Raw genomic sequence first — 18,891 nt, forward strand, 5'->3', positions numbered from 1 at the left:
TAGTTTGAAAGTTCTTCCCGGAGTTTCTGATACATCTCTCAAGGGAATGGTGCCCTTGATTCCTCTAAATATCTGGGAGTCACTCTGTGACTGCTTTGTGGAACACTTTTATCCGTTACCTATCTATTGACCCAATGGTTTCTAGAATTTGTGATTTACAAATCGGTGACATCAGAAAAAGATTTTGGGACTTGGGAACCATAGTGTTGCCAACTTTATATTTTGCCACATGAGGACATTAAAAGGAACATCATCTACAATTGCTGTCATTTCATACAAGGAAGAATATTTTAGCATTAGAAAATTGAGACAGGCGTAATTTCAGAGTAAAGTTAGCTTTATGAAAAATGTACTCTGTTGTCCTTATCCTTTTAAATTTGTCATCAGCTAGCACCGTTCCAAGGACTAGCTTCAGGGCCCAGGACTGTGCTACTCATCCCGTCCTATCCTACCGAACCTCCTCCTCCTATTGATTCCTTCTACCAAAGCTCGCAAGAAGCTGCTCCGTGAGTCAAATGTAGATTTCTTGACTCAGAATGAAAAGTAAAGCTACTAAGAGGATTGACGTTCATCCTGATTGACATATTTTATACCTAAGCAAGCTACATGAGAAAATTAAAACTGGAAGATTCTTGGATGAACATGGAATCAAAACAGGAGGGATCTGTTAGAGATTTAAGGTTTGGCCTCACTTTCTGAGCCAGATGCCTCCGCTTCCTCACCCAGAAGTTTTTGATGTTGTTATAACCCTTCACCTCTGCCCTCCCTCCCCACACTGGCCTGGCATGGACACTGCCCAGGTTGAGAAGAGCTGTTCTGCTCTGTTTCAGTTTTGATTTTACAGTGGGTTTTTTTTTTTCTTTCTTTTTAAAAGTGACCTGATTTACTTTACCTGTTGAAGATGGGGGAACCTCATTGCTTCTCAGAAGTCCAGCCTGCATGTAAATGTCCTTACTTATATTTGAGTAAATGGTGTTCTCTCTCAGTTATTTGAGAAGAAGCGTAAATTTCTTGTTTCATGTGATTTAGGGAGTCAGCTGTGCTTTCCTTGTTTAGTGACACGTTTTATATATATTGTCCCTGCATGTAGTTTTAAACTGCCTCCCCACCCCCCCACCCCCAGTTATTTCTGACTTCCCTCTTCAATATTAGTCTAGATTGGTCTCTTCTAAGTGTTACAAGGTTAGGAATAACACATCACTGATTTCAAATCAGTGTCTGAAGTAGTAGAGATTTATTTCAGACCATAGGAATCCTGTGTGTTGAAATTGGAGATGTGTTCCCCCCTGCAACTTTACTGAGGTATAATTGAAGTACAGTAACTCTACATATTTAAAGAGTATTATTTGGTTAGTTTGGACATATGTATATACATGTGAAACCAATCAAGATAATGAACACTTTGATCACCTCCAAAAGTTTCATAGTGCCCCTTTGTAAGCTAACCCTCCCTCCATTCCTATCCCTTAGTAGCCCCGATCTGCTTTCTGTCACTGTAGATTAGTTTACATTTTCAAAATTTTATATTAATGGAATCCTACCATACATTCTCTTTTTTTGCCTGGCTACTTTCACTCTGAATAATTATTTTAAAATTTCTCCACGTCATCTATATCAATAGTTAAATCCTTTTCATTGCTGAGTAGTATTCCATTGTGTTAGATATATTGCAGTTTCTTTATCCATTCACCTATTGATGGATACTTGGGTTGTTTGCTTTTGCTGTAACAGAGCTGCTGTGAATATTTCTGTACAAGTGTTTGGGTGGACATATATTTTAATCTCTCTTGGTTAAATACCTATGAGTAACTGTATAGGAAACCGCCAAACTGTTTTCCAAGTAGCTGTACCATTTTACATTCTCAAAAACAGTGTATGAGGGTTCTAGTTGGTCCATATCCTTGCCAACGCTTGGCAAGGTCAATCTTCTTACTTTTAACCAACCTAATGGGTGGTATGTGGCAGTATCTCATTGTGGTCTTAATTTGTATTTCTTTGATTAATGATGTTGAACATCTTTACTGTACTTACTGGCTATTCATACACTTTGTGTGTATATGTGAAGTGTCTATTAAAATATTTTGCCATTTAAAAATTTTGTCTTCTAAAAGTTCTTTATTCTAGATACAGGCTCTTTGTCTGATATATGTATTGAAAATATTTTATACTAGTCTTTGGATTTCCTTTTTGTTTTCTCACTGACATCTTCCAAAGAGCAAAAATGTTCAATTTTGTTGAAGTCCAATTTGTCAGTCTTTCCTTTTATATTTTACATTTTTGTGTGTTCTAATTAGAAACTTTGCCAACTCCAAAAATTGTATTTTCTTGTATATTTTCTCCTAGGATTTATTTAGTTTTAGGTTTTACAGTTAAGTTTATGAGATCTTTTTCAGGTTAATTTTTATGTATGGTGTAGGCTAAGAGTTGAATTTTTCCCCATATGAATATCCAGTTGATCAAGCACCAGTCATTGAAAGAACTTTCCTTTCCCCATTGAATTGTTTTTGCACCTTTATCAGATCAGTTGATCCTATATGTATGGGTCTACTTCTGGACCCTGTATTCTGTTCCATTGATCTATTTGTCTATCTTTATGTGAATATGCAGTGTCTTACTGTAGTTGTATAGTAGACTGTGAAAGTCAGGCAGTGTTAGTCCTTGTTAGTCTTCTAATTTTGTTCTTTCAAAGTTGTTTTGGCTATTCTAGGTCCTTTGCATGACCATATAAATTTTGGAATCAATTTATCACTTTTTACAAAAAAAGTTTCTTGAAATTTTGATTGGAATTGCTTTGAATCTGTAGATCAATTTGGAGAGAATTATCATCTTAACAAAATGGAGGCTTCCTATCCATGAACTTGGTTTCTCTTTCCATCTAGTTAGGTCTTCTTTAATATCTCTCTGACTTGTTTTATAGTTTTCAATGTAGAGTGCTTGAACATCTTTTGTTAGATTTATTTCTAAGTATTTTATATTTTTTGGTGCTGTTGTAAATGGACTCATTTTTGAAATTTCAAATTCTTTCTTGGTAGTATATAAAATGAATTTTTGTGTATTACTCTTATACCTTATTTTCTTGCTAAATTTATTAGTTCCAGTAGTAGATACTCTAGTAGATGCCCTGGAATTTTCTATTTAAGCAGTCATCATCTGCAAATAGAAATGGCTTTATTTATTCCCTTCTGATCTTTATGCCTTTTAACTCTTTTTCTGGCCTTGTTGCAATGTCTAAGACATTTGAATAGAAGTGGTGACTGCCTTGTTTGCAGGGGAAACTTTGACCTTTAAGTTGATATTAGCTGTAGGCTTTTTTGTAGATGAGATGCTCTCTATTATTTTGAGTAAGTTTCCTTCTTTTCCTAGTTTCATTTATCATGAATAGATATTGAATACTGTCATTTTCTTTCCTTTTTTTTTTTTTTTGCATTTATTGGAACAATCACATTGTTCTCATTTATTCTGGTAATGTATCACATATTCCCCTGTTAATATGGTGAATTATATTAACTAATTTTTTATTAAACCAACCTTGCATTCTTGGAATAAACTCTATTTGGTTATGATGTATTTTCCTTTTTATATTAGAGTCTATTGAAAATATTTTGTAAGATTCTATTCTGATATTTTAAGTTGGATTCTGTTGTTAATATTTTGTCAAGGATTTTTATATTTATATTCAAGAGGGATATTAGTCTGTGATTTTCTTTTTTTGTAATGTCTTTGTCCGGTTTTGGTATTTGAGGATACTAGCCTTAGAGAATGAATTCAGCCATGATCTTTCTTCCTTTTTTTTGAAAGTTTGATGAAATTAATTTTATTTCTTCATTGTGCATTTGATAGAATTTTCCATTAAAGCCCTCTGTGTTTTCTTTGGGGAATACTTTTTGATAAATTCAATTCCTTTATTAGAAATGAGCTGTTCAGATTTTCCATTTCTTCTTGTTAAGTGGTATTTTCAATAAATTTGTCCATTTCATCCAAGTTTTTGAATTTGTTAGCATAGCATTTTCTTATTATCCTTTTAATGGCTGTATTCTGAAGTGATAACCCCTTTTTCATTCTAGGTGGAGGTGATCAAGCAGTCTAGCTGGGGATGGGGATGAGGGTGGGAGTGGGTATCAAGTTTGTTGATATTTTCAAAGAACCAGCTTTTGGCTTTGTTAACTTTCTCTGTTGTGTGTTTGTGTTCTGTTTTATTGATTTCTGCTCTTTATTATTTCCCTCCTTATTTACTTTTGGTTAACTTTGCTCTTTTTTTTTTAAAGCTTCTTAAGGTGGGGAAATTTGTTGTTGTTGTTTTTTTAATTTATTTATTTTATTTTTGGCTGCGTTGGGTCTTTGTTGCTGTGCACGGGCTTTCTCTAGTTGCGGTGAGGGGGGCTGCACTTCGTTTGCGGTGCGCAGGCTTCTCATTGTGGTGGCTTCTCTTGTTGTGGAGCGTGGGCTCTAGGCACGCGGGCTGTAGAGCGCAGGCTCAGTAGTTGCGGTGCATGGGCTTAGTTGCTCCGCGGCATGTGGGATCTTCCCGGACCAGGGCTCGAACCCGTGTCCCCTGCATTGGCAGGAGGATTCTTAACCACTGCGCCACTGGGGAAGCCCGGGAAATTTGTTTTTAAAGCTTTGTCTTTGAAGGGCTTTGTTCGATTTATTTAATAAACATTTACTAAGACCCTGTGAGTCAGTATACCAGGCACTGTCATAGCTGTGAAGACAAGTAGGGCAAATTGCTTACAAGATAGTGGACACTGATACATGTCTACAATCTGTTATCAGAAGTGGCACATCATTTGATTATTAGTCTCTTTGGATAAGAAAGCTTACAACCATCACTGCTTAATGTTTTCTTATATGTTCTTCTTTTTTTTTTTTTTTTTAAATCATCAAAATTTTTTATTTTTTTATTTTTTTAACAGGCAATCTTTTTTTTTTTTTTTTTTTATGGCTGTGTTGGGTCTTCATTTCTGTGCGAGGGCTTTCTCTAGTTGTGGCAAGTGGGGGCCACTCTTCATCGCGGTGCGCGGGCCTCTCACTATCGCGGCCTCTCTTGTTGCGGAGCACAGGCTCCAGACGCACAGGCTCAGTAATTGTGGCTCACGGGCTCAGCTGCTCCGCGGCATGTGGGATCTTCCCAGACCAGGGCTCGAACCCGTGTCCCCTGCATTGGCAGGCAGATTCTTAACCACTGCGCCACCAGAGAAGCCCTATTCTTCATTTTTAATTGAGTATCTGTTATTACATAATTAAAAGTAAATTCTTCCATGTTAATGACATGCTCCAACTGTCCTGTTCTGTCTTACAGATAATTTATTGTTTGTAATCAACTCCATCAAGCAAGAGATTGTAAACCGAGTACAGAATCCAAGAGAGGAGAGAGGACCCAACATGGGACAGAAGCTTGAAATCCTCATTAAAGATACTCTTGGTAAGAAGAATACTGGATAAACTAATAACAAATAATAACGTACAGTGTAAGGTATATGATTCAAGGGAATATTCAAAATTCTTTTAAGGAAAAACTCAAGTGCTCTCATTGTAGTTACCTCCCTTTATGAGAAGATTTGTCTTTTGAGAGTTAGCATTCATAAACATGTTCTCCTGGTTACCACGATTGATTGATTGATTGATAGACAAGAAATGATTTATTAGGACACTTACTAGGCTTACAAGTGGGCAGGTGAGCGTTGCGCTGCCCCCCCCAATTTATTATTTAGACTTCATCACTGAACTATTTTAACACTTAGGAAAGGTAAACTTTTAGCAACTTTAACCTTCTGTGGGGAAAATAAAGATCCCTGACCTTGTCAAGCCTGCGGTATATACTTCAATAGAGGTTCTTACCTATTTGTTTTACTCTTTCACAGGATTCTAACAGACTTGATTATCTGGTTTTCCATCCCTGAACAGATTATACCACATGGGGAGGAAGAGAGAGGCGGGCATCCAGAAGTCAGGCAGAGTGATACCTGACAGGGAGGGTAGAGGTAGCTAATGTAGACAAAGACATGCAAACCCTAGAGGCCCCAGGAGCTTGGCTGCCATAGGAGCAAATCACCCTATGATCAGTAGCATCCCAAGGGCATTACAGCATAACACAAGCCGTGAAAACCCTGAAGCATCATAAAATTGTTTCAGCTATATTATATGTTCTTTGTTTAACAGTTTTTATTCTAGGACTGTCTCTTAAAAACTGGTTCTTACATAGTCGTTGCGTAGAGTAGTAAATTTCACTTACCTGAGAATTTTCTTCCAGTTCATTTTTCCCCAGGATGCTGACTGTATATTGAATCAGGTCACTTAAAAGAATTAGAGCTTACTTTTCAATCATTAATTAGTTATTTACCTGAATTTTAGAGTGCCAAACACTATACTTTAAAAAAATTTTTTAATTGTAAATATCTTAGAATTTGTTAAGACAGTTTTTCTGACTTCCACTTATTATAAATTCATTCATTCCACAAAATTTTTTCAATGCCTACTATGTTGCCAGGTGTTGGGGGATACAGGGGTTAAGTAGAGACTTGGTTACTACTCTTCTTAGATGCTTGTAGTCTAAAAATGGAAAGCAAAGAATAGAAAACCAAAAATAATAATAATAACATTGTGGTAACTGCTATGAAGAAATCAAGATGCTTAGATGCAGTAGAGAGAGCAAGAATATTTTATTTTTACTTATACAGAAATGCTCCTGTATACCAAATCTGCTACCCAAATCATTGCATTTTCTTTAATTGAAAATAAATACACATTTAATGCTTCCATGCACTTAGTAAGTTTCTTATGGTTTTTGAAATGACTTATTAATTTCTCTTGTCAGCGTTGTGTTCATACTGAATGTAAAATATACTAGTGTTTCTGTAGGGCAATTTGGAATCATTAGTAAAATTAACAATGCATATAGATTTTAACCCAACAATTTCATGAAATTTGACAACTTTCATGTTTAAAGGCCAAAGGAGAAGATCTAAAAGAGAGATTAAGATATGAGAAAAAAGAATTCCTTAGTCTAGGAAGGGATAAACAGCTGGCATTTATATAGTACTTACTATGATCCAGGATCTGTCTACTCAGGTTGTTTAGTGATTTACTTCCACAGTTCTGTGAAGGAGGTATTATTATCCTGGTTTTACAGATGAGGAATTGGAAGCCCAACAAGGTATTAAGTAACTTGCCACAAGTCCTACAGCCAGCGAGTGGCAGGACTAGGAGCTAGAAGTAAGTTCTCCTAGTTGCAAGTGCTTGCACTATACCCGTGTATCATCACTTGGCCCTGTCATCTGACACTCATCTCTAGATGGTTTCTGAACTGTATAGTTCCCAAGTGGCCCACTAATTGCCTCATCCAGTAGACTTACTTGAGAATTTATTTTTCTTGACATTCTGTGTAACATTTGATTCTTTTGAGCATTTATCTTCATTCTTAAAACATTTTCTTTATCTTAAGGTACTTTAGGTTCCGCATGCCTTGTTTCCTATCTTTTTACATACAAAATGCTAGTGGTTTCTCTGTGGCTCTAGCAATACCCACTGCATGTGCAAAAATTAAGATATGTTTTCAAAAAACAAAAGCTCATTTAGCATAATGGTTAAAATCAGAATATTTGAAATCAGTTCTAGATTCAAGTCCTGGCCCTGCCACTTACTACCTGAGGACCCTAGGGGAGTAACTTCACTTCCCTCAACCTAATTTTATTCATCTATAATATAAAATGTGGACAGTTGTGTGGATTAAATGGAAAGAGTGCGTGTAAAGCACTTAGCATAGTGCTGAACACAAATGCTCAATACTTAGTAAGTATTAGTTGTTGATGTTACCATATTACGTCGTAAACATTTGAATTTTTTTCCTTAAAAGAATTTTATTTCTACATTGTCTTCCTTTGTTAGGTAGAGAGAGGAATTTAATGTTGTAAGAAAGAGTTCTTCCTGCCTTTTTATTTTTTAACTTAAAGGTCTTATATATTGGTAAGTTTGTGTTTTCCCTTTGTGCCTGATTGTCAGTTTTACCAGATACAATCCTTGACTCACATTTTCCTGCCTTGAGTATTTTAAATATGTTTCTCCATTTTTATTCTGGCATAAAGTGTTGCTGTTGAAAAGCTAATAATTGCCTAATTTTTTTCCCTTATGCCGTTTGCTATTTTTGCCCAGATGTCAACAGGATTTTTTTCTTTTTCTTTAAATCCTAGTAATTTTACTAGACCATGTCTTGGAGTTGGCCATTTTAGGTTTATATTCTCATATACACTCTGTGCTCTTTCAGTAAGTAGCTTCAGATCTTTTTATTTTATTTTTATTTATTTATTTATTTTTAAAATTTCTTTAATTGATTTATTTTTGGCTGCGTTGGGTCTTTGCTGCTGTGCGCAGGCTTTCTCTAGTTGCAGTGAGCGGGGGCTACTCTTTGTTGCGGTGCGCGGGCTTCTCATCGCGGTAGCTTCTCTTGTTGCAGAGCACAGGCTTTAGGCGCCTGGGCTTCAGGAGTTGTGGCTCGCGGGCTCTGGAGTGCAGGCTCAGTAGTTGTGGCGCACAGGCTTAGTTGCTCCGCGGCATGTGGGATCTTCCCGGACCAGGGCTCGAACCCGTGTCCCCTGCACTGGCAGGCAGATTCTTAACCACTGTGCCACCAGGGAAGTCCGTATGTTTTTAATATTTGATTTGTTCCCTTGCTTTGGTTTTCTTCTTTGGGGACTCTTACTATTTGTGGGTTGGATCTTCTTTGCCTATCTTCAGTATTTTCTGAAGTATATTCACTTTTTCTCAAATTAAAAAAAAAATCTCTTAATTTCTTTCTTATTTTAAAATTCTTTCCCTTTTCACTGCTGTTTCTCTTAAATGCGTTATCTGTTGTGTTTATTTGTGGCTCTTATATTCCTTTTAGATTTGTTTTAATTTCAGGAGTTAATTTTTTCATTTTGTTTCTAATTTTTTTTGAGGTGTGATTGACATAACATTACATTAGTTTCAGGTGTATAATGTACTGATTTGATACTGCTATATATTGCAAAATGATCACCACAATTTAAGTCCAGTTAGCATCCGTCAATATACATAGTTACAAAATATTTTTTTCTTGTGATGAGACCTTTTAAGATCCTCTCTCCTACCTACTTTCAAATATGCAGTACAGTATTGTTAACTACAGTCACCATGCTGTACGTTACATCCCCTTCATTATGGATTATAGTCTTTATCATCAAGAAGTACACATCTTTTGTCTTGTTTACAGCTTTTTCCCTGAATTCAATCTTGTCTGATCTCACAATTCATGAATGTAGCTTTCTTATTATTTATCTTTGCTTGGTAGCCTTCCCTTCTATATTCAGTCTTTCTGAATTACTTTATATGAGATGCATCTCTTTTTAAAAGATCTTAATTAGATTAAAATTTAAATTTAATTTCGATTTGCATACCATAAAATTCACTCCTAGATTTTTATATGTAACTTGTAGTTTGATTTTCTTTATTAGTCAGTCTAGGAGTTTTTCTTTAATGGATGAGTTTAGCTCACTTTTATTTTATCTTTTTTTTGGCTGCTTTGGGTCTTCATTGCTGTGTGCGGGCTTTCTCCATTTGCGGTGGCTTCTCTTGCTGCGGAGCACGGGCTCTAGGCTCACGGGCTTCAGTAGTTGTGGTGCACAGGCTCAGTAGTTGTGGCTCGCAGGCTCTAGAGCTCGGGCTCAGTAGTTGTGGTGCACGGGCTCTAGGGCCCGTGGGCTTCAGTAGTTGTGGCGCACGGGCTTAGTTGCTCTGCAGCATGTGGGATCTTCCCAGACCAGGGCTCGAACCCATGTCCCCTGCATTGGCAGGTGGATTCTCAACCACTGCGCCACCAGGGAAGCCTGGCAGGTGGCTTCTTAACCACTGTGTCACCAAGGAAGTCCCAGCTCATTTTTATTTATTGATGTATGTTTGGTTTTATTTCTATTGTCAAAAGAGCTGTTAGGATTTGTTCATATGGCTTTCTTGCCTTTCATGTCATTCACTGTATGATCCATTATTATTATAGTTTCATTTTGTATGTGTCCTCTGATTATTTTCAAGCTCTACATTTTTGTCTTGCAGGTTCACTTTTTAGCTAATAACATGTATACTTAATTTTTTTCTCAACTTTTCATTTAAGATATCAATCCTACAAGAAAAGTAGAAAGAAATAGTCCAGTGAACACCTCCGTGTCATTCCGCTAGATTCACCAGCTGTTAATATTTTGCTGCATTTGCTTTATTTCTGCCTCTATGTACATTTTTTTCCCTAAATATTTGTAGGTAACTTATAAGCTTATGATTCTTCATCCATAACTACTACTTCAGCATGTATTTCTCAAGAACAAGGACACTTTCTTACTTAGACACAATACTGGTATAACTTCCATTGATATGACATCTATATGGAGTCCATATTTAAATTTCCCCAGTTGTCTCAGTAATGTCGTTTATAACCTTTTTGTTTGTTTTTGATCCAATTAAGGATCATGAGTTGCATTTAGTTGTGTCTTTTTTTTTTTTTTTGTCTCCTTTAATCTAGATCAGTCTCCCAGGCTTTTTTTCTTCCATAAAAAATCCAGGTAAATGTCCCAACATTTGAATTCATCTGTTAGGGATCTTACTGAACTGTGATTAGATACAGTTAAATTTTCTTGGCAAGAATACATTGTAGGTTATATATCCTTCTCATTATGTCAGTCAAGAAACAGTATCAGTTTGTCCCATTATTGGTCAGGCTGATGTTGATCACATGGTTAAGGTGGTGTCAGTTCTCTGTTTTTTACAGTATCTTTTGACTTCTTATGAGCAATTACTGCATAGTATTTTTCTGCTTCCATCCCCTTTAATTGCTCATTTTTATATTACATTTAAAACACGTACATCTCTGTTACGTAAAATCAATATATCAAATATCTTTGACCTCAGCTATAGAGGATGAGGAAGATGAAAAAATCAACATACCTGCAGTGTCTCCCACCTTTCCTTCTTCTCTTCCAAGTTTGCTTATTTATCCACTTTTCTTTAAAATGAAGAAAAAGGAACGTAAAATTGATACAGTCATTATAAAAATGAATGAAAACATGCTTCAGGTATATATTTTCAGTCATGTGGGTGAAGCCCATCCATGGGATGTAGTGAGGTTGGAGCAGTTGGAAGAGACTGGTGGTTTGATCCTTCTAATCTTGTAGGCTCTAATTATGGTGGGTAGAATTATTTTCTGGGCTGCAGTAGCAAACGGCAGAACACTCATCTGGGACCAGTGTCTAGCTGAGAGTCACCCCTGACCCTCAGATTTTCCTACTCCTCACCTTCATATGTGTCTAAGTGTGCCTATTATTCTTTTCTTCAGGTCTCCCAGTTGCTGGGCAAACCTCAGAATTTGTTAACCAAGTGTTAGAGAAAACTGCGGAAGGCAATCCCACTGGAGGCCTTGTAGGACTAAGGATACCAACATCAAAAGTGTAATCAGCCTCATTGGACCACTGGTCAGAAATGTCTGTGTTTGTCACGTTATTCATTGTAAATTTTCATTCTGTTTTGCATGTCAGTTTAGCATTATGTAAACATTTACAATTAGGTTACATTGTTTTAAGAACTAAGTAGCATAAGTGAAGCATGATCCAAAATACTTGATTATTACATTTTCAGAGCATAAACCGTTGGTTAAAACTGCTACTGGCATCAGAATTGAAACTCATACATTTAAGTAGATGTTTAGATACAGATTGCAAAATCTGTTAAATCAAAACATTTTGAAAGAGTGAAGATAATAGTAAATGCCAAATATTGTGGCAGGTTTATGCTCTGAGCCACACAAAAAAATTGAGGAAGCATTTTTTTAAACAGTCAGTTTAGATTGTTTTTAGAATTATTGCTTTTTGTTCTAATTTTCCACAACCATTAATCTCACTTGTACATGGCACAACCCAGCACTCATGCCCATGTGCCATATTAGATGTTCATTTTCCGAGCTCAATATGGTATATATAAATATATATATAAATATATATATATAATGTCTGTGCAAGTAAGAAAAAAAAGCATATTCTTTGTGCCTTGTATTTTGGGGAAACTATAAAACTGGTAATATTTTGTATGATGAAAACCCTAATGAGGAAAAACAAGATATATAGATGGAAAAATTATGGGGTTTAAATGTTTTTTTGTTCCAACTCTTTTTCAAATTTTTTGAATGTATATAGGACTATGTTGAAATGTAGATATATGCCACAGAGTCTGTGTATTGTATAAAAAACAAAACAAAAAAACAAACAAAAAAAAGATGGCTCTAGAAAACTCATATTTCGGTACTTGACCGGAAGAAGACAAATACTTGCACATTATTGCGATTGTTTTATTTTTTGTACCAAAGACAAATGCAACTGATATGGCATACTGCCAGTCTAAGTAAAGTTTTGCACAGCTTACATGATACTGTATGAATGTATGAAAAAAAGGAGAAAAAAAAGAAAAACGAAAAGGTCAGGGTTAGGGATCTTACTGAACTGTGAATTTTATTTCTGTTTGGGTCCAATTATCTACAGAAGGAGCATCCACACATACAGATATTATTTTGCTGTTCCTCTAGTTCGCTTCCATAGTAGATAAGTTGGTGGCCATTTAGGTGTCTATAAGTCTTTTTATTTCTGCACTTATTGTAGGAAATTTTAATATATTTCATTTTAGTAAGCTATTGGTAAAATAGTTTTTGACCTTGAAAATTAAAAAGTTTATTTAGCTTATTGTAGTATACTTCCACCAAACAACCAAAATACAGATTATTTTTATTGTATTATGTATATATATATGTAAAGACAGAAAAAAGCTAAATATATCTAATTCTTTAGTTGCCACTTTTCCAGTTGATGTATTATTGTGCATGTAATATTTTCAAAGATCAACACAAGCTTAAAACAAAAACAAAGATTTATAGATTTTTATATTTTTGTACAGGTATTTTCAAACTAGCTTCTTCAAACTTAACATGTGACTTATTCTTCTTCTATAGTTTCTAGAACTGAGAAATATTAACACATTTAGTTTTTAGGTGCTCTTTTTTGTTCACATAAAACAGCTTCATTAGTCAGTGTTTTAACTATGTTAAAGCTTTACCTCTTGATGAGAAATTTCTTATGTCAAGGCAACGTTATAAACCTTCCCTACAGATCTTTCCGTCCTGTCTCTCTTACTGTTGTATTTTCAAATCTTGTGTTTTGAACTCTGAAAACTGGTAGCTTAAAAATTATACCTTAAAAAAAATCCTATTTAGCCAGAAAAAAAAATACCAAAAATTTCCGACCTAGCTGCTGGGAAAGTATCTATTTCTCCAACTATTTCTCCATTACCCCTTGGAGAATTTATTTTTAATTATATTTTGTCTATACAGTGTGTTTCCTTTTCGGTTATTTTCTCCCTCCCCACCACGCTTTCCCATTTGTAAGTGATAGCATATGAAGCTATAGCTTATAAAGGTTTGTTTGATTCTAAAACACACAGTAACAAGTGAGCAATGTTGCTTTCATGCTTCTTTGACATTATGAAAAAGAAACTCCAAGAAGGACTGTCTTAACACCTTAGCTGAACTGTGATGCACAAGATTACCCTGTGTGCTTGGTGGAAATGTACCTGGTTAGTGCATTCACACTAAACAGATAAGCTTAGATCTAATGGTTTAATAGAATGTAAGTTTATTGTTTAAAGTTTTTCATTTTTAGGTGGGAGAAGGCAAAGCACAGGTTTGTAACTTGGAGGTATATGAAGTTTTGACAGAATGTGTCTGGGAAATTGAAACATGTTCCAAAATATGGCAGTTTTGCAATCAGGTGAAAATCATTTCATGATAGAGATTCAGCTGATGAGGTTTATAAAATTGCCCCTTTCTAGCTGCTCTGTTAGGAATTCTGGTTTTTTATACCTTTTTCTTGTCTGCAAACCAGAATTTGATTTTTTGGTCTTGCATTTCAAAAAAAGACTTTGAATCTGTTTAGTAGATTCCATATCCTTGCATTTCAGTGTTTTATATGTACTACTTAAGTTAAATAGGTAAAAGCTTTTAAATAGTTGAGCTTTTTAATGTTGACACTTTATTTTGTACCTATTTATATATGTATGTATATCTTAGAAAAGCACTTTGTTAAAAAAAAATTGCATTTTATATGATTCCTGCCATTTGCTGCTAAATCTGGGCTGGTCAGAATGCTGCAGCGATACTTGATCTAAATAAAAACCTGGCAGTAAAATGTAGAGTGAAAGTTAAATCCTCTTGCTGTTTTAACTTTATCATAAAGATGACATAGGCAAGCTGTGCAGCTTTACATTTTAACCAGGGGACTCTGTGGCATTTAAAACCGTCTAGAAATGGTTGTACTTTAATGCCAGTAATAATCTGCTTCCTCTATTGTCATTAAAATATATACGTTTAGTGTATCACACAAACAAATCTTATAAGGGTAACGTAAAAACCCCAACAATTGTACGTGTTCTGTTTTTGAAAATTGTGGCATGTATTTTTGGGTGAAGATCATTAGAGAAGAGCTCTCTAAAGGTTTTCTGTGTTCATACATGGTATACAGATAGCTCATAATGAAGTCCAGAATCTTACTTTAAGTGAAGGCATTGTGAATTCACCTCAAATAAACCCATTGTTCCCAAAGCAATTATAAACTTTGACTCTAGTACTACTATGATTTAAAAAAACAAAAAACGTTCTTCCTCTTTTCAGATACACTGGATTCTTTATAGAGTTTGTCTCCATATGAAAGCATGCTGTCCAGTTGTTCTTGTTAAGATCTTGTCTGAGTTTTGAATTGGGTGCCACACTTTTTCAGTCAGTATGATTGCTTGTTCTACTGTACCATGTACGATTCTTGTCCTCTCCTGTATCCTTCATGACAGATTATGATGTGGCTTTATATTGTGCCTTACTTGTACATTTAAAACAAAACATCTTCATTCCCTTTCACTTCCTAAATCTTTCACTTTGACCTTTTTGGTAAGAGAATCAGAGCTATTATAAAAACATCATGAAGGATTTCAGATGGGTATGGTTTCAAATTCCCTCTCTTTATTGTTATTTTATATTTGTATGAAAGACCAGTTTTGAATGGTCTTTGAATATGAGGGGGAGAGATTAGCAGTAATTTCACTACATCCCTTTTTCCTAACTTTCATGAATTTGTCATACATCTTCTTTCTGATGCTTGACTTCATTTGCTCCTTAGCAATAGTCTGCATTTAAAGAAAGGTATGTTCAGTTCATCAGCTTGAAATTGACTATTTTCATTTTTCCAGAATTTTTTAGGAGAAGAGTACTCGTTTTGTTTGTTTTATAAAACAGATGACAAGTCTCTTTAAAAGAAACAGAAGTACAGTACTTTTGAAATACAATGCTGTTAGTTTGGATTTCTTTTTTTATATATAATATTCATACAGTTATCTGATGTTTGCCTTCATTAATAAAGCTGTTAGTTTATTCACCAAAATGTCAAGAATGGATGTGCTTTTCTTTATTCCATACATTTAAAAATATTTTAGCTGCTAAGAGTTAGTTAACTTTCTAAGAAACGAAATCAAGTTGCCTTCAGCAGGAATTAACAAAAACTTATGTTCCCTTTCTTTATATAGTCTTCCTAAAATTCTGTTCAAGTATCTTCTAGTTAATTATGTAACAGAATGTTAGCATCTCTCCAAATCTTGAAACTTGAATTTTGAGAACGCATTGAATTATGCTTTCAGTGTTAAAGTTTCAAATTATCCTTCTAGTGAAGTCTATTGTGGAATACCATTTCCCATGGAACTAAGGCCATTTCCACAACTTTGCACAGAACTGCAGTCTTGTTCTTCCCTCGGATCATGACAAATAAGCCTCACACAGTGCCGTAATACTTGTGGATTCTTTTGTAATCTTTGTAATCTTAATAAGGGCATTATGAGAAGATGACTCCATGTTTTTTTTAATATTTCAAACACATTGGGATGTAACCATGAATGTCAACTGTAGGAATGGTTGTTTCGTTTTAAGGAATAAGCATGTTGGGGGAAGATGATGAAAATGTACTACTGACAGTTTTACACTTCCATAGACAAGTGGGATTATGTGTTGAAGCATAATCCTCGTGCTTAGTAAACTGACTGAAATTGTAGAAATTACACCTAGGAACTGAATTATGCCAAATTGCCATTCCCTTTAGAGAAGAGAGATTTGGGGGTAGTGGTGAGGGAATAGAACCTTAAAACTACTTCCGAATAGTATTTTGGAATTGATGACTTGGTGACTAGTGAGGAACGTCAAAGTTGGGTATTTCAATGTGCCAAGTTCGGGTGAACTAAGTTTGCCTCTTTCATAACAATGTAAACACAGTGGTGTAGTTAATTAAATTATGGGTGGATGTGAGCGGGACTGATTACTGTGTCTTGCCCTTCGCCCTTTGTTTTTTTCAGAACCAAATAACAGAAATGTATATGTGTGTACTGTATCTGCCTTTTCACCACATTTTTATGACACTGTATTCCACTGCCTGCTTTTTTTTTTTGCTTTTTTTTTTTTAACCTTCTTTTCCTAGGTTTTGTCCTATAACTTAGCATTTGTGGTTAACAGTGATACTAGGGCTGACTGCACATAAGACGTCACAAGAGAAGAGCGGAAGGGCAAGAATTCAAAGTGTTTGTTCATACAATGTGGCGACCTCTTTTGCATAGTTGCGTAGGATCCTGTTTGTAATGCTATCATAAATATTCTGTAGTTTTGTTCCCCCCTCCCCTAACTGGAGCTATGAAACTTTTTAATTGGATTCAGTCTTGTCTATTGTCTAGAAAGAATTTTATCTCGTTGACGCATGAGCTGTTTAAAAATTATTCTATTAAATGTTGGTTAATAGTTGTGCAGTTTTTCTTTTCAGAAGAAAAGGCATTTCAAACGTTGCCTTTGTTTTCTGTCACCTTCCAACCCCTCAGCACTTCTAGTCAGATACAGATTCATCAGTGTATGCAACATCCTTTGTAATTTAAAATAAAAAAAGATGAAAAGAAAAGGTTTTGAATTGTTTGCCTCATGCTTTCGTCCTTCCTTTTTCTGTTGCTTTTCTGTTGCTTTCCAAGGTGATCATCCACCCTTCAGAATAACCCACTGTAACAAAATTCCAAACTAGAGACAGCAGTGAACTCTTGATCACGCTGCCCCTCTCTTGGTGTAGTGTAGAAACAGCTAACATTTTTTTTTTTAACACTTTGGCCTGCTTTTTCAATACTTTAGTTAAATTTAGCTATTACGTAGAATTATTCATTGACAAAAACATTTACATTCTTTATAGTTTAGAGCATAGTTTAGTTTATCCTTATTTCTCCTCCTTGATTCTTTGGCCAAGCGATTTCTCTGAGGGAGAGAAGGTATTTTGAGTCTCTCCTGACTTAAGCCTTTGTATGTGTTTGTGTGTTTCATAATTCTAAGTAGGTCCCCAAGCTAGGCTGGGCATACACATAGAACTTTTAAATCAGGGGACCTGAGTAAACACCACTGTAGCAGTGTGTTCCTTCGGCCAACAAACATTTGTTTAGCATTTTCTCTGCCAAGACTTGTGCTACGTACTGGCCAGAAGGAGACTAAAGAGACCGCCACTAACGTTTAGTCTGCTGAGGGAGGCCACGTGTGAACAGGGCCACAAAACAACACAAGAGCTGTTAAACACGCAAAGGGTTCTAGGTACGTTACCGCAGAGGTATTTGCAAGGACACTGGTACCACATCAAGTGGGGTATGTTAAGAGAATTGACAGGCTGTGTGCATGACGTCCCTGGTCCCTTGAAGAAGCCCTTTTTGCTTCATTTGAGTGACACTGAGGCTGTCAGGAAGCAAAGTGGGCCTAGCCTCTCATGGACTGGTTCTGCTTCAGGACTTGACCTCACAGGAGCCTCTATCAGAGGCCGGGAACTTTAAGGAGCTGGGTGAACCAGCCCTTCCAGTATAGCTCTTAGGAAACTAAACCTTCTGTTAGGTAGCACCCAGTGAGATGGGTTGTTCAATTGTCCCTCGTTGCCCACATTGATTTCGGAACCAGGAGAGCACCTTAGAGAGAAAAACATTAGTTGGGAAATACTTTAATATCCCAGCTGTAAGGTTCAGAATAGGAAGAAGGCATTAGAAAGTCCTAGAAGGCTAGGGTGGCATTCATTAAGCCCCTGCTAGGTGGTTTCCTATCAGGGAACTCACCTGCTGCTCTCTGTGGCCCATTGAGGTGGGTGATCATGTCCATTTTACAAAAGAGACTAGACCCAGATGCAGGGACTCACCCCAGACCCAGCTTAGATGATACAGAACTCCAATTCAAATGGCAATCTGCTTGCAGCACTCAGAGACAATCTATACTCCTCTGTAAGGGACCTGGCCAAGTCACTGGCAATATTTGGATGGATGTCTGTGTAGGAGGGAGATAATGGGCTTAGGGTCTGGAAACCAGAAAGAACTAAAGCCAGAACCTAGTAGATGCAGTAAACAAAAGCTAGCCTCAGGATCAGTAGGTAAAGGTGACGGGAGCAAAACAGCATTGGCAGTAGGCAGTGATGGGGAGTGCGGGTCACCAAATTGTATCTATCCCTCAAGGATGGCCTCTAGCTGAAGGCCTTAGAATTGAGTCTTTTTTGTTAGAATGGAGTACGTTGGAGGGTGGAGAAGAGAGGAACTATGTTTTCTCTCATTGCCTCATGGAGATGCAATTGGCGACTGTTGGTTGCAGAGGAATTTCCAGCAAGAAGCATGATGGGAAAGGGGCTCAAGGTCATGTGGGCCGATCTACTGCGTGCAGAGTTTGGGTTTCTTCAATGTCCTGAACAGGGAGCTTCTACTTGAGGATCCAAAACGTTTGACCTGAAAAATGTCAACCTCAGTTTCTTTAAAAGGTTTTAATCTTAAAATGTC

At 36.2% G+C, this 18,891-nt stretch overlaps 1 protein-coding gene across 4 annotated transcripts in view; it reads left to right on the top strand.

Annotated features, from left to right (window-relative positions):
* CREBRF (CREB3 regulatory factor) overlaps positions 1-17,021 on the top strand; it is a 62,991-nt gene extending 45,970 nt beyond the window's left edge. For 3 of the 4 annotated variants that reach the window (XM_036847897.1, XM_036847899.1, XM_036847898.1), the window contains 2 exons: positions 5,300-5,422; positions 11,333-17,021. In XM_036847897.1, coding sequence (XP_036703792.1) covers positions 5,300-5,422; positions 11,333-11,448 — 239 coding nt within the window. In that variant the 3' untranslated portion in view covers positions 11,449-17,021. Of the gene's footprint in view, positions 1-387; positions 795-5,299; positions 5,423-11,332 lie in introns of those variants that run through there. The other variant, XM_036847900.1, reaches the window with a different exon arrangement.
* The last annotated feature ends 1,870 nt before the right edge of the window (positions 17,022-18,891 follow it).

The sequence above is a fragment of the Balaenoptera musculus genome, chromosome 3 (assembly GCF_009873245.2).
Source record: "Balaenoptera musculus isolate JJ_BM4_2016_0621 chromosome 3, mBalMus1.pri.v3, whole genome shotgun sequence".
Taxonomy (NCBI): Eukaryota; Metazoa; Chordata; class Mammalia; order Artiodactyla; family Balaenopteridae; genus Balaenoptera; species Balaenoptera musculus.